This window comes from Oncorhynchus mykiss, chromosome 18, assembly GCF_057628025.1.
Source record: "Oncorhynchus mykiss isolate SJ-2025 chromosome 18, ASM5762802v1, whole genome shotgun sequence".
NCBI lineage: Eukaryota > Metazoa > Chordata > Actinopteri > Salmoniformes > Salmonidae > Oncorhynchus > Oncorhynchus mykiss.
Window position 1 is genome coordinate 70829052 of NC_143039.1, and position 13732 is coordinate 70842783.

The following is a 13732-nucleotide window of genomic DNA, read 5'->3' on the forward strand; positions in this document are numbered from 1 at the left end:
ATAAATATGTGTATGTGACCAATAACATCTGATAAATATGTGTATGTGACCAATAACATCCGATAAATATGTGTATGTGACCAATAACATCTGATAAATATGTGTATGTGACCAATAACATCTGATAAATATGTGTATGTGACCAATAACATCTGATAAATATGTGTATGTGACCAATAACATCTGATAAATATATGTATGTGACCAATAACATCTGATAAATATGTGTATGTGACCAGTAAAATGTGATTTGATTTTGATTTGACAGAATAAGTAAACCATATGCCATTGGGGGGGGGGGGGGGTGCACTATATAAACAGTAGCAACTCTTACATGAAGGTATAAACAGACGTCTCCTCAGGTAGTTACAGCACTTGGACAGCTGTAATTATGACAGATACTGTGTCTCTGCTCCCGCCTCCATTCTCCTAAGTGTCCTCCTGATACCGAGCTCATTCCCTCTCTAACACCCTATTGTTCCAACCTTTGTATAAGTGTTGGAACAAGTCAGCATCTATATCTATATGAACCGGCTGAGAACTCCACAGTGTGGTGTGGCCCTGTCATTCAAGCCTTAGCAGGGGACTCAGATACCCAGTGGAACTTCCTAATTACTGTCCACCCCTACAACCCCCGTACACCCACCTCCCCCTCTCTATCCCCCATGGAGCCTGCGTTGACCCGCTGGGCCTCAGTGACAGACATGCTAACGAGGCCAGAGCACGGCCTATGCTGGGGCCCTGTAGATGCTCATCAGCCAGGGTATTGTTTACTACAAACCGGCTACAGAAATCAGCGGGGAAGAGCTCCCTTGACAGGCCTGGCAGTAATTGATCTGTAGAACACAGCCAGGGGAGACACATTGAACCACATGTGTTCCGACTGCTAGAATTATATGATCGTAGGTCGTGGACACAGGAAGGTGTTCGTTGTGAGGGAAAATAACTTATGAAATCGTGGAGGGGACCGTGGATCTGTCTCCCTCCGTTAGTACATTCATCACACATGATATCTCAGACAGCACTGACCTGATTTTGACAAAACTTGGGTAAATTATGTGTCTTGCCATAGAGACCCGGCATATACAAAACGACACTGATTGGCCCATGTCAGGAGTTATAATAATGAACTGAAATGTGTTAGTAACAGGCACTGCATCATTCGTGGGGGAATACATGTTTACTGTTGCTCGTTTTCTAACAGTACATTATTATAATGATCTTGGAACGGGATTTCCGTGTTATGAGATTATAGCTAGCTGGAACATGTTTCCATGAAACATAGTTGATGACCAAATTAGGATGACGTAACAGATATTATCACAAAATAAGTGAAGGCACCACAAGTGGTTGATTATTGATCCAGGAGCTAAAGATTACCTGAGTAGCTGCCCAGTCTTGGAGCGTGGTTGTCACCTCCGTCATAGAAGTCCAGAGAGTCCCAGTTGTGTTCGGAAGCAAAGCTCACCACCTGGATCTGAGGCAAGGAGTTAGGACTCAGACCTTTTTCACACTACTGAACCGACCCAAACTGTACTCACTAATGCCTGATTCACACAGTACTATACAGGCTTGCATGGTCCTTTCCAGCATTGTTTTCAGCAGGCCAGCGCAGTACAGTACAGTACAGTACGGCTCAGCTCGGTTCGGCTCAGTTGTGTGAGACAGAGAAAGATAACTGCCATGCAGAAACAGACAATTCGTCACCACTTGAAAACCTTTGAAATACTCCAACTTAGTAAATGAACACTGTAGTACTGTAGATAATATTCAATGGAAAGAGAAAGATGAGACTTCAGGTCCAAAACACAGTGCCCACTTACAGTAAACATAATAATAATTATTAATAAATAAATAATTATTAAGCTATTAGGTATTCCCTTTATTCAAGTTTAACTTCTGGTACTGCATGGTGATACTCTGAAATCACAAACATATCCTTCAAGGACAGAACAGGCTCTCTTACTTGGATACCAGCGCCCTCGGGCACCGAAATCTTCCAGACGCAGTTCTGATTATTGTCATACGGCTCAGGGTAACCAGGGGACAGTATGGTCCCTCTGCGTGCCGTCAGGATCCCTCCACACGGCACTAAGGGGACAAAGTCAAGCAGAGAGGGGACATACGTTAACACAGCCACATGTATGTCCTAATATTTTTTAGATTTTTTCTGCTTTATTTAACTAAGCAGTTAAGAACAAATTCTTATTTTCAATGACGGCCTAGGAACAGTGGGTTAACTGCCTGTTCAGGGGCAGAATGACAGATTTGTACCTTGTCAGCTCGGGAGTTTGAACTTGCAACCTTCCGGTTACTAGTCCAACGCTCTAACCACTAGGCTATGTACAGGTGTCTGCACTTTTACAGTTTTCACGTTGTTATTATTCAGATTCAGCACTGCTAATCTGAGCCACTTTCTGAATACAGGCCCTGGTTCCCTCAGTATCGACGGGTTAGATGACAAGAAAATTATGCTTCAATGGGGCAGAAGGTTGTGTGTTGTTGTGAGTCTGGATGGCCAGACATCTAGCACCAGGGACAAGAAGTTTCCATGTGGTGGAATCGTAGGTGGCTCGTTTCAGCTAGCTTAATTTTGTTCTTGATACCATGTCTTGTTTCGAGGTGTTTTGACTGGTCACGTCTATGCTAACATGTCAAAAATGTGCTAACTAGCGAACCAACAACTGTAACAATGTATTGGAGAGACAACAAGTGCAAATGTATTGGAGACAAAATGTAGTTTACATGTTGTCAATAATCTGAGCCAAACCTGTCTGTTTAGCCCCATTGGTTTTGTAGCTAAACAACCAATCTGTCTGCAGACAGAGACGTCACTATAGATGTCTGACTTAATCGTGAAGCTTCAGTGAAGCTTCAGTGAGGCCTCAGCAAATAGAAGATAGAAAATAGAAGATCATTTGACTTACACAGACTAAAAGCCATGTTGGACAATGTTGGACAATGTTGGACAAGTAACGGTTAATCACATCTTGGATAAAGACATTCTTTGCAGTGACAGACAGTGATTATAGAACGAGTAAGCAGTGGTAAAATAATGTAATACCTCACGTTGACCAATCGGAAACGTCCAAGTTTCAACGCTTATTGTCTTCGAGGCATACCTGTTCATTCTTATCAGCCTCATACACACATCCATGTGTCTATGATTCAATTAAACTTTATTTAAAAAGGGACAATGAGGCATATAAACGTCTGCCTCTGCGGTGAAAGACGTGACATTATAACCGTTTCTCCCAAGAGAGAGAGGCTAGGTTAAGCAATTTCCCCGTTTGCTGAAGACCTGCCAAGTATTGTCTTCACAACTGCGAGAGGAGGGAGAGAGGTGGGAAAGTAGAGAGCTGTCAATAGCACAAGCTGGTATCTAATGCTGCCAGAACAGTTTTTTTCTCCCCTGATCAGATGCTCAGATCCGATGATGATGCTATCTGTGAAGGATAACAGTATATACTAGAGGTCAGCACCAATCACCTTGTTTAAATAACTAAGAGAAGACTGGGACACACTGATGGCTGTCTAATATGGCAGCAGAAATGTCTGACAGATCTGAGAGAGAGAGAGCGAGGGAGAGAGAGGAAGGAGAGAGAGAGCGAGGGGGAGGGAGAGATGGAGAAAGGAAGAGAGAGCGAGACATTGAGAGAGGGGAGAGAGAGAGAGAGAGAGATGTTGAGAGAGAGGGGGGAGAGAGCAATATATCTGTGTCAGAAGATTAAATTATTCAACAAACTCACTTCAGAGCAATTTCAACTCATCCATATTTTACAGATGATATATAAAATGCAGCCATAGTGCTCAGGTAATCACGGAGAAAATCCTACGGCCCGTATCCGTCCCACTGGAAAACACGAATGGAAAACAGAAAAAGAAAAAGCCCAGGAAGCCGTGTTCTACAGTGGGCCAAAGAGGCAGCATAGAGAAAGCAAGTCATTCAGAAATATGGCCTTGTCAACTCCGCGCTCCCTTATGAATTGATAAGTGGCCCTTCACCTCCACATAGCTAGATACTGGCCCTTCATTCAAAGACTCCTAGATACTGGCCCTTCATTCAAAGACAGCTAGCTAGGGGCCCTTCATTCAAAGACAGCTAGATAGGGGCCCTTCATATCAAGGGGTAATATCAGGCTACAGCTCTGGTCAAATCCTGTTTACAAACTACTGTACTCTGTGTCTCCCTCCTTTGCTTTGGGGCAGGGCTTTGGATGGGTTTGACAGAAAATAACACCATGTCATTCTGTCTCTGCCAGTTAGGAGCAGGGAGCTAGCACAGATTAGATGCACTTTACTAGCCTCCCATCAGACAGGCATGCACTCTGCCCACCCCACCATGGACACAAAAAAAAAAACTGAGAAAAACTCCCTGTGTTATTAAATGTAGCTTGATATGAAAGTCACTCTGGCTGAAAACCAGAACCTTGAATATTGGTGTGTGATCCGCAGAGAAAAAGGCAAACATCACTTTAAGAGAGAAAAGGCAGCCATTGGAAGATCATTACAATTTAGAGGCTATTTTCTGAGCTGTTTAGACGTAATGAATAGACTGCAGCTCTGCTGACAATTAGTAATAATTGTAACCAGAAACTGTGCAGAGCACTCGTCGGGAGAGAGAGTGAGAGAGTCATCTCTCGCTTTAACTCTGCACTCTCATCAGAGACACTCTCTCCTCTCTTTCTCTCTCTCCACCCTCTCTCCTCTCTTTCTCTCTCTCTACCATCTCTCCTCTCTTTCTCTCTCTCTACCCTCTCTCCTCTCTTTCTCTCTCTCTACCCTCTCTCCTCTCTCCTCTCTCTCTACCCTCTCTCCTCTCTCCTCTCTCTCTACCATCTCTCCTCTCTTTCTCTCTCTCTACCCTCTCTCCTCTCTTTCTCTCTCTCTACCCTCTCTCCTCTCTCCTCTCTCTCTACCCTCTCTCCTCTCTTTCTCTCTCTCTACCCTCTCTCCTCTCTTTCTCTCTCTCTACCCTCTCTCCTCTCTTTCTCTCTCTCTACCCTCTCTCCTCTCTTTCTCTCTCTCTACCCTCTCTCCTCTCTTTCTCTCTCTCTACCCTCTCTCCTCTCTCCTCTCTCTCTACCCTCTCTCCTCTCTTTCTCTCTCTCTACCCTCTCTCCTCTCTTTCTCTCTCTCTACCCCTCTCTCCTCTCTTTCTCTCTCTCTACCCTCTCTCCTCTCTTTCTCTCTCTCTACCCTCTCTCCTCTCTTCCTCTCTCTCTACCCTTCCTCCTCTCTCCTCTCTCTCTCTACCATCTCTCCTCTCTCCTCTCTCTCTACCCTCTCTCCTCTCTCCTCTCTCTCTACCCTCTCTCCTCTCTCCTCTCTCTCTCTCTACCCTCTCTCCTCTCTCTCTCTCTCTACCCTCTCTCCTCTCTTCCTCTCTCTCTACCCTCATCTCCTCTCTCTCTTTCTCTCTCTCTCTCTACCCTCTCTCCTCTCTTTCTCTCTCTCTACCCTCTCTTCCTCTCTCTCTCTCTCTCTACCCTCTCTCCTCTTTCTCTCTCTCTCCCTCTCTCGTCTCTTTCTCTCTCTCTACCCTCTCTCCTCTCTCCTCTCTCTCTACCCTCTCTCCTCTCTTTCTCTCTCTACCCTCTCTCCTCTCTCTCTCTACCCTCTCTCCTCTCTTTCTCTCTCTCTACCCTCTCTCCTCTCTCCTCTCTCTCTTCCCTCTCTCCTCTCTCTCTACCATCTCTCCTCTCTCCTCTCTCCACCCTCTCTCCTCTCTTTCTCTCTCTCTCTACCCTCTCTCCTCTCTTTCTCTCTCTCCACCCTCTCTCCCTCTTTCTCTCTCTCTACCCTCTCTCCTCTCTTTCTCTCTCTCTACCCTCTCTCCTCTCTCCTCTCTCTCTACCCTCTCTCTCCTCTCTTTCTCTCTCCCTACCCTCTCTCCTCTCTCTCTCTCTCTCTCTACCCTCTCTCCTCTCTCCTCTCTCTCCACCCTCTCTCCTCTCTCCTCTCTCTCTACCCTCTCTCCTCTCTCTTTCTCTCTCTCTACCCTCTCTCCTCTCTTTCTCTCTCTCCCTACCCTCTCTCCTCTCTCTTTCTCTCTCTCTACCCTCTCTCCCTCTCTTTCTCTCTCCCCTACCCTCTCTCCTCTCTCTCTCTCTCTCTCTCTCTACCCTCTCTCCTCTCTCCTCTCTCTCCACCCTCTCTCCTCTCTCCTCTCTCTCTACCCTCTCTCCCTCTCTTTCTCTCTCTCTCTACCCTCTCTCCTCTCTCCTCTCTCTCTACCATCTCTCCTCTCTCCTCTCTCTCCACCCTCTCTCTCCTCTCTTTCTCTCTCTCTACCCTCTCTCCTCTCTTTCTCTCTCTCTCTACCCTCTCTCCTCTCTCTCTCTCTCTCTCTCTACCCTCTCTCCTCTCTTCCTCTCTCTCTACCCCTCTCCTCTCTCTTTCTCTCTCTACCCTCTTCTCCTTCTTCCTCTCTTCCTCTCTTTCTACCCTCTCTCCTCACCACGCTACTTAGACCTGGCTGGATGCACAGCCAAGAGGAAACATTCTGCTCGTTCCAGTTAAGAGTGTGAAGGAAGGCCTCCTGAGGGACCCTCACAGCCAAAATCCCAGTCTGCTTTCATGTGCACACTCACGCTCCCACGTTAATGACTTTGCCTCACTTAAGAGGTCGGCCCGTGGTGATCGGCATGTTGATGAAGCTTGAGAGAAAGGTAGAAGACTTGGTGGTGTTTCTGACATGCGGTCACCAATAGCGGTAGTCGACAATTGGCTCGGGAGTCAATCATACTGACCAATACATGTGGGTAGCGAGTCATTCCATTGGGCCAAGGTGTCAGGGACGGTCTGCACAGTGGATGGCCGTGAATACGTGCAGGATGTATACGGGGTTACACTCGAACAGGACTGTGGCGCCCATGGCGAAGTCGTTCCCAATCCGTTTGCCGAAGCGGGGCTCAGGACCGAACTGCACTGGGTGGCACTGGTCCTTGGGACAGCTGTGGAGAGGATAGGAGGTGTCAGCAAAGCAATCAAAGAAGAAGGAAGTGGGGTAGAAAAAACATGAAAAAACACCAACCCACTCTCTGGTGACAAACTCAGCTATAGCAAGCTAGGGTGACATTTGATAATGCAAAACCCACATGTGAAATGCCATAACACAGACCACCATCCATGGTGCATTAAGGCGCTGTAGAGGAGAGAGTGTGTGTACTGTACCTTGATCAACCTCCCATGAGTGCTCCCACACTTGAATACTGAACGCAGGTTTAGGGTTTTTCGCATAAACAAGAACCATCTGACTAAATCTGGCCTTTTGTGTAAAAGTCTGACATATTTAAATTGGGATTCAATTTTCAACAGAACAACAGCACTGAGTTAGTTAGTGGGATTTAAGTTAGCAAGCCTTGCTTGCATGAACAAGGTCTTTTAAATGATGCAAGACTAGGCTGGCATTTTAGAAAGCTTTGCATGTGTAATAGAGAATTACATCCGAGTAGCAGGCAGGCAGCGTCTGAGTATACTGCAGGAATCTGTCCAGAGTAAGCTAAGCATGCGTCGGGGGGGGGCATGAATGAGTCTTCTACACTGGAGGATGCTGCCGCTGAGTGTTAAGTTACGTCCCAAATGGGACCCTATTCCATATATATTGTAATACTTTTGATCAGCAGTGCACTGCTGAAGGGAATGGGGTGCTAGTCGGACACAGGCTTACTATTATGCTCAGATTTCAAGAGGAGGGGGAAATGTCCATGTGTAGAATTTGTTAAAGCTATAAGAAGCTTGATCATTCTAAGCATTGTGGGGATATGTAAGCATCTTGCTGAGCAGGCATCCCTGTGCCTTTGATAGTGCTGAACAGACAGGTTTTGGGGCCCGGCAACGTCATCAACAGATGCTAGCTGACAGAAAAATAAAAAATGCACCCCTCCGGCTTTCGGCACACTCCTGATGAATGTAGGTACTCTACGGAAGCGTGAGTCTAATGTTGACGTACTTTTAAAAAAGGATCTCCTCTCATAGACACACGCTACTCTTGAGGTATACTGTAAGGAAATCTTAACGAAGCTCAATCTAACTCAATGCCTGTAGGAGTTCGCATATTTCAGATGTTTTTATTTTAAGCCGGAGCTAGTGTATTCAAAGGATCATAATGTATTTACAGTGTGGTTCGGAAGGTATTCAGACCCCTTGACTTTTTCCACTTTCAATTCATTTACAGATTTATTCTAAAATTGATTAAATTAATGTTTTCTTTCATTAATCTACACACAATACCCCCATGCGCAATGAACACGTTTGTCCAACATTTTCGAAATGTGTTAAAAATAAAAACAGAAATACCATATTTACATAGTATTCCAACACTTTTCTATGAGACTCGAAATTAAGCTCAGGTGTTTGAGCTCACGTTTCCATTGATCATCCTTGAGATATTTCTACAACTTGATTGGAGTCCACCTGTGGTAAATTCAATTGATTGGACATGATGTGGAAAGGCACACATCTGTCTATATAAGGTCCCACAGTTGACAGTGCATGTCAGAGCAAAAACCAAGCCATGAGGTCAAAGGAATTGTCCGTAGAGCTCTGAACAGGATTGTGTCGAGGCACAGATCTGTGGAAGGGTACCAAAATATTTCTGCAGCATTGAATATCCCCAAGAACACAGTGTCCTCCATCATTCTTAAATGGAAGACGTTTGGAACCTCCAAGACTCTAACTAGAGCTGGCCAAACTGAGCAATCGGGGGAGAAGAGCCTTGGTCAAGGAAGTGACCAAGAACCTGATGGTCACTCCGACAGAGCCCAGAGTTCCTCTGTGGAAATGGGAAAACCTTCCAGAAGGACAACCCTCTCTGCAGCACTCCACAAATTAGGCCTTTATGGTAGAGTGACCAGGACAGAAGCCACTAATAAGTAAAATGCACACAACAGCCCGCTTGGAATTTGCCAAAAGGCACCTAAAGACTCTGAGACCACGAGAAACAATATTCTCTGGTCTGATGAAACCAAGAGTGAACTCTTAGGCCTGAATGCCAAGCATTGCGTCTGTAGGAAACCTGGCACCATCCTACGGTGAATCATGGTGGTGGCAGCATCATGCTGTGGGGATGTTTTTCAGCAGCAGGTACTGGGACACTAGTCAAGAGGGAAAGCTTGACGCAAGGTGCAGAGAGATCCTGAAAAAAACACTTGCTCCAGAGTGCTCAGGACCTCAGACTGGGGTGAAGGTACAGACCTCCAACAGGACAATGACCCTAAGCACACACAATACAACGCATGTGTGGCTTTGGCACAAGTCTCTGAATGTCGTTGAGTGGTCCAGCCGGAGCCCGGACTTGAACCCGATCAAACATCTCTGGAGATAATAGCTGTGCAGCAACGCTCCCCATCCAACCTGACAGAGCTTGAGAGGATCTGCAGAGAAGAATGGGAGAAACTCCCCAAATACAGGTGTGCCAAGCTTGCAGCATCATACCAAAGAATTCTCCAACTTCTTCAATAAAGTAAATGTGATATTTGCGCTTTTCATTTGAAATACATTTGCCAAAATGTCATTGTGTGTAGATTGATGAGGGAAAAACATTGATTTCATCAATTTTAGAACAAGGCTGTAACGTAACAAAATGTGGAAAAAGTCACAGGGATCTGAATACTTTCCGAATGCTCTGTATCCTGTCATTTTGAATACATAGAGGAGAGTATCATTACAGATACAACTAAACTCAATCCATGCCTCTGGCTTGACTGGCGTTGGATGAAAGCGAATTGCTGCAACATTTGAATAATGTCATCACAGATCTAAAACAACCAACCCTGGTAGACAAAAAGGGCTTGCTTTCATATGCACGGTGTCCATATTAGGACAGCCTTAGAGTCACAAGGATGTCCTATTATGGACACCGTACTCAGGAATAATCTATATCCTATGAAAGATCTATGGAAGACCAACCTTGATAGACAAAGTGAAAGCCCTTGGCCGTCTCCGGGCCGACCGTGGTGAACTTGATGGTTATCTGGTTACCAGTGCTCAAGGGTAGAGACTCCCCTGAAGAAAGAAAGACATTATCAATCAAACACAGTTTACAAGTCCACCGAACACAAACATTTCACAGGACGAAATGGAGGTTATTCTTCTGATGAATTTGTACATATGTGAAATCATAATTTGACCAGTTTCTCACAGCAGGAAAATAATCCTGCAGAAACAGGAAACGGTCATTATTATGTGGATTATTATTAATGGACATTTTTGTATGGGTTTATACACTTTCAGTTAGGATTAATCAAGTGGAAAAAGTGGAAAATACAAACTTTAAAAGCCTTTTTAAACATGGAATACAATATAATTTACATTTCCTGCCGTGCAGGAAAATTCTATGTGACAAAAGAGTGATCAAGTTAAGATAGCACATCTGTAGGTTGGCTGTCCAACAATGGATGATCCGACCCAGTCACAGATCAATGTATCAGAGTTCGTTGGATTAATCGATTACTTTGATCTCCAATCTGGCTTTGTTGAACTCTGAAGCCTTTCAGTGCAGAACTGATCAGCTGCTGGTTCAATGTTATATTTGAAGAAGGACATTCATATGCTTTGATAGGAGGCGTCTTATTGACTGCTAACTCCAATCAAGCCAGAGGCACTCTAATCCCACCTCTTCTCCTCTCTTTTCTTTGTCTTCATCTTCGTCGTTGTCTTCTTCTTCTTCTCAGTCTCTCTGACACTTTCGTGGTCTCATCCCCGAGATGGGATGAGGGGGAAATGTATGGCCCTGCATCAGCACTTACCTCTTTGTCAAGAGCATATTTTCAAGTGTTTCTGATTACATGGTACACATTGGTCCACAACCATGTCATTTTCCATCCATCCATCCAGCCCCCCCCCCCCCCCCCCCCCACCCCACCCACACACGCGTGCATGCAAGGCTCAATAGCTCAGCATAAGTGAGGTTATGGACCCAAGGGAACAGATGCTTTGATAAATATAATAACTATAGGTAGGGTAAATGTGGGGGGTAACGTAGGCAGGGGAAGTGTGTGTAACTATCATAGGGATCCATCTTGGGCTTTGTACTCTTATGTGTGTATCTCAGAGTTCTCACAGTTCATTTGAGATGTTCCTGGAAGGTGAATGTGGTGTACTGGGATTCTGATACAGAGTGGTGCTGGAAACTAAAGTGATACCAAACAATAGGGTTGAATGTGTGATTAATGCAAAGCCCTACAGATGCGGCCACAAAGCCTTTTGTCACAAAGTGCATTTGTCACAAAGTGCTTTTACAATACACCAACCTAGGCCCTCAAAGAGCAAGCGGCAAAACAGTAACAAAAGGAAAAACTCAACATCAAAAAACTCCAGTTCTGTGCCGCTGTTGCTGACGTGTCTGTCATTGTGTTATGTTGCTTGCTTTTTGTATTACCTGAGTGGGAGCCAGAGAGAGAAGACAGGAGTGGAGACTGCTGCGTGGGCCCGTCATAAATGTCCACCACGTCATTGAGTGACGTCTGGAACAAGACAAACTGCCCGAACAACACTGAAGAAGAAAGAGAGAAATAGAGAAAGAGAGAGAGAGAAAGAAAGAAAGCGGGAGAGAGAGAGAGAGAGAGAGAGAGAGAGGTTGACGTGTGAAACTAAACAAAAATATTAACAAACAAGCTAACACCATTGTGTTAACATGATTCATCATTTCACAGGCGTAATGTTATATACGGTGGCCATTTTGAAAATGCATGAGAGCTTAATTGTGACATATATTTTTGCACCCCCCCCGAAGCCAGTAAGTCTCAGCGCATAGTAGGTACTAAAGCGCGGCAAAATAGATAAAACGGGTCGTTATACAATTACTGTCTTGTCAACTGCTCCTGCTCTCTTTAGCGACGAGCATATTGAGATGCTTTATATTTTATTCATTGTGCCAATAACATCACAAAAGTACATAATTATTCTTCATTACAACGGCAGTGACCTTAAAACTGATGCAAGGACTTCCAGAGGTAACAGGACTGTGTGTTTATTTAAATATTTTAATTGAAAACCTCTCGGGGACCATTCTCTTTGTGTTTGGAGCGAGGCCACAATAAACTAGTGCACCCTGGGGGCTCCCTCTCCACTGTATACAGTAATAAAGAAGTATCCTAATTTAGCCTCTCTAACCGCTTTGAGAGTCATTGTGAAGGCAGAAAAAAACTGATTACCCATCCTACCCATTAGCATTACAAAACTCTACTGCACTTGCCCTAAATTGTTATGAAATGACAAGTAATTGGTCACCTAAAAACAAGCAAGATTTCTGGCTCTCACAGACCTGTAACTTCTTCTTTAAGAGGCTCATCTGTCCTCCACTCGTTACCTGTATTAATGGCACCTGTTTGAACTTGTTATCAGTATAAAAGACACCTGTCCACAACCTCAAACAGTCACACTCCAAACTCAAAGAGCTGTCAAAGGACACCAGTAACAAAATTGTAGACCTGCACCAGGCTGGGAAGACTGAATCTGCAATAGGTAAGCAGATTGGTTTGAAGAAATCAACTGTGGGAGCAATTATTAGGAAATGGAAGACATACAAGACCACTGATAATCTCCCTCGATCTTGGGCTCCACGCAAGATCTCACCCCGTGGGGTCAAAATGATCACAAGAACGGTGAGCAAAAATCCCAGAACCACACGGGGGACCTAGTGAATGACCTGCAGAGAGCTGGGACCAAAGTAACAAAGCCTACCATCAGTAACACACTACGCCGCCAGGGACTCAAATCCTGCAGTGCCAGACGTGTCCCCCTGCTTAAGCCAGTACATGTCCAGGCCCGTCTGAAGTTTGCTAGAGAGCATTTGGATGATCCAGAAGAAGATTGGGAGAATGTCATATGGTCAGATGAAACCAAAATAAAACTTTTTGGTAAAAACTCAACTCGTCGTGCTTGGAGGACAAAGAATGCTGAGTTGCATCCAAAGAACACCATACCTACTGTGAAGCATGGGGTTGGAAACATCATGCTTTGGGGCTGTTTTTCTGCAAAGGGACCAGGACGTCTGATCCGTGTAAAGGAAAGAATGAATGGGGCCATGTATCGTGAGATTTTGTGTGAAAACCTCCTTCCATCAGCAAGGGCATTGAAGATGAAACGTGGCTGGGTCTTTCAGCATGACAATGATCCCAAACACACCGCCCGGGCAACGAAGGAGTGGCTTCGTAAGAAGCATTTCAAGGTCCTGGGGTGGCCTAGCCAGTCTCCAGATCTCAACCTCATAGAAAATCTTTGGAGGGAGTTGAAAGTCCATGTTGCCCAGCAACAGCCCCAAAACATCACTGCTCTAGAGGAGATCTGCATGGAAGAATGGACCAAAATACCAGCAATTGTGTGTGAAAACCTTGTGAAGACCTCTGTCATTGCCAACAAAGGGTATATAACAAAGTATTGAGATAAACTTTTGTTATTGACCAAATACTTATTTTCAACCATAATATGCAAATAAATTAATTAAAAATCCTACAATGTGATTTTCTGGATTTTAAAAAATAATTTTGTCTGTCATATGTCTGTCATAGTTGAAGTTGAAGTTGAATCTTTTTAAGTGGGAGAACTTGCACAATTGGTGGCTGACTAAATACTTTTTTGCCCCACTGTATATACATACACATACCTATATAGATATTCATACTTTTTTTAGAATATACCTTTATTATTCCCCGCAAACCCTACTACCCTTCCCCCAATTGGAGTAAACGAATAGACAACAACACCCAGGCTTCCACCCTCAGTCCAC

General features: G+C 44.6%; 1 protein-coding gene across 1 annotated transcript in view; it reads right to left on the minus strand.

Moving 5' to 3' along the window:
- The window catches only part of csmd3b (CUB and Sushi multiple domains 3b), a 425045-nt gene that overhangs the window by 176078 nt on the left and 235235 nt on the right, over positions 1-13732 (minus strand). Inside the window, 7 exon segments of the mRNA XM_090209281.1 lie at positions 1381-1477; positions 1967-2091; positions 6753-6807; positions 6809-6921; positions 6924-6956; positions 9913-10008; positions 11384-11497. Coding sequence (XP_090065407.1) covers positions 1381-1477; positions 1967-2091; positions 6753-6807; positions 6809-6921; positions 6924-6956; positions 9913-10008; positions 11384-11497 — 633 coding nt within the window.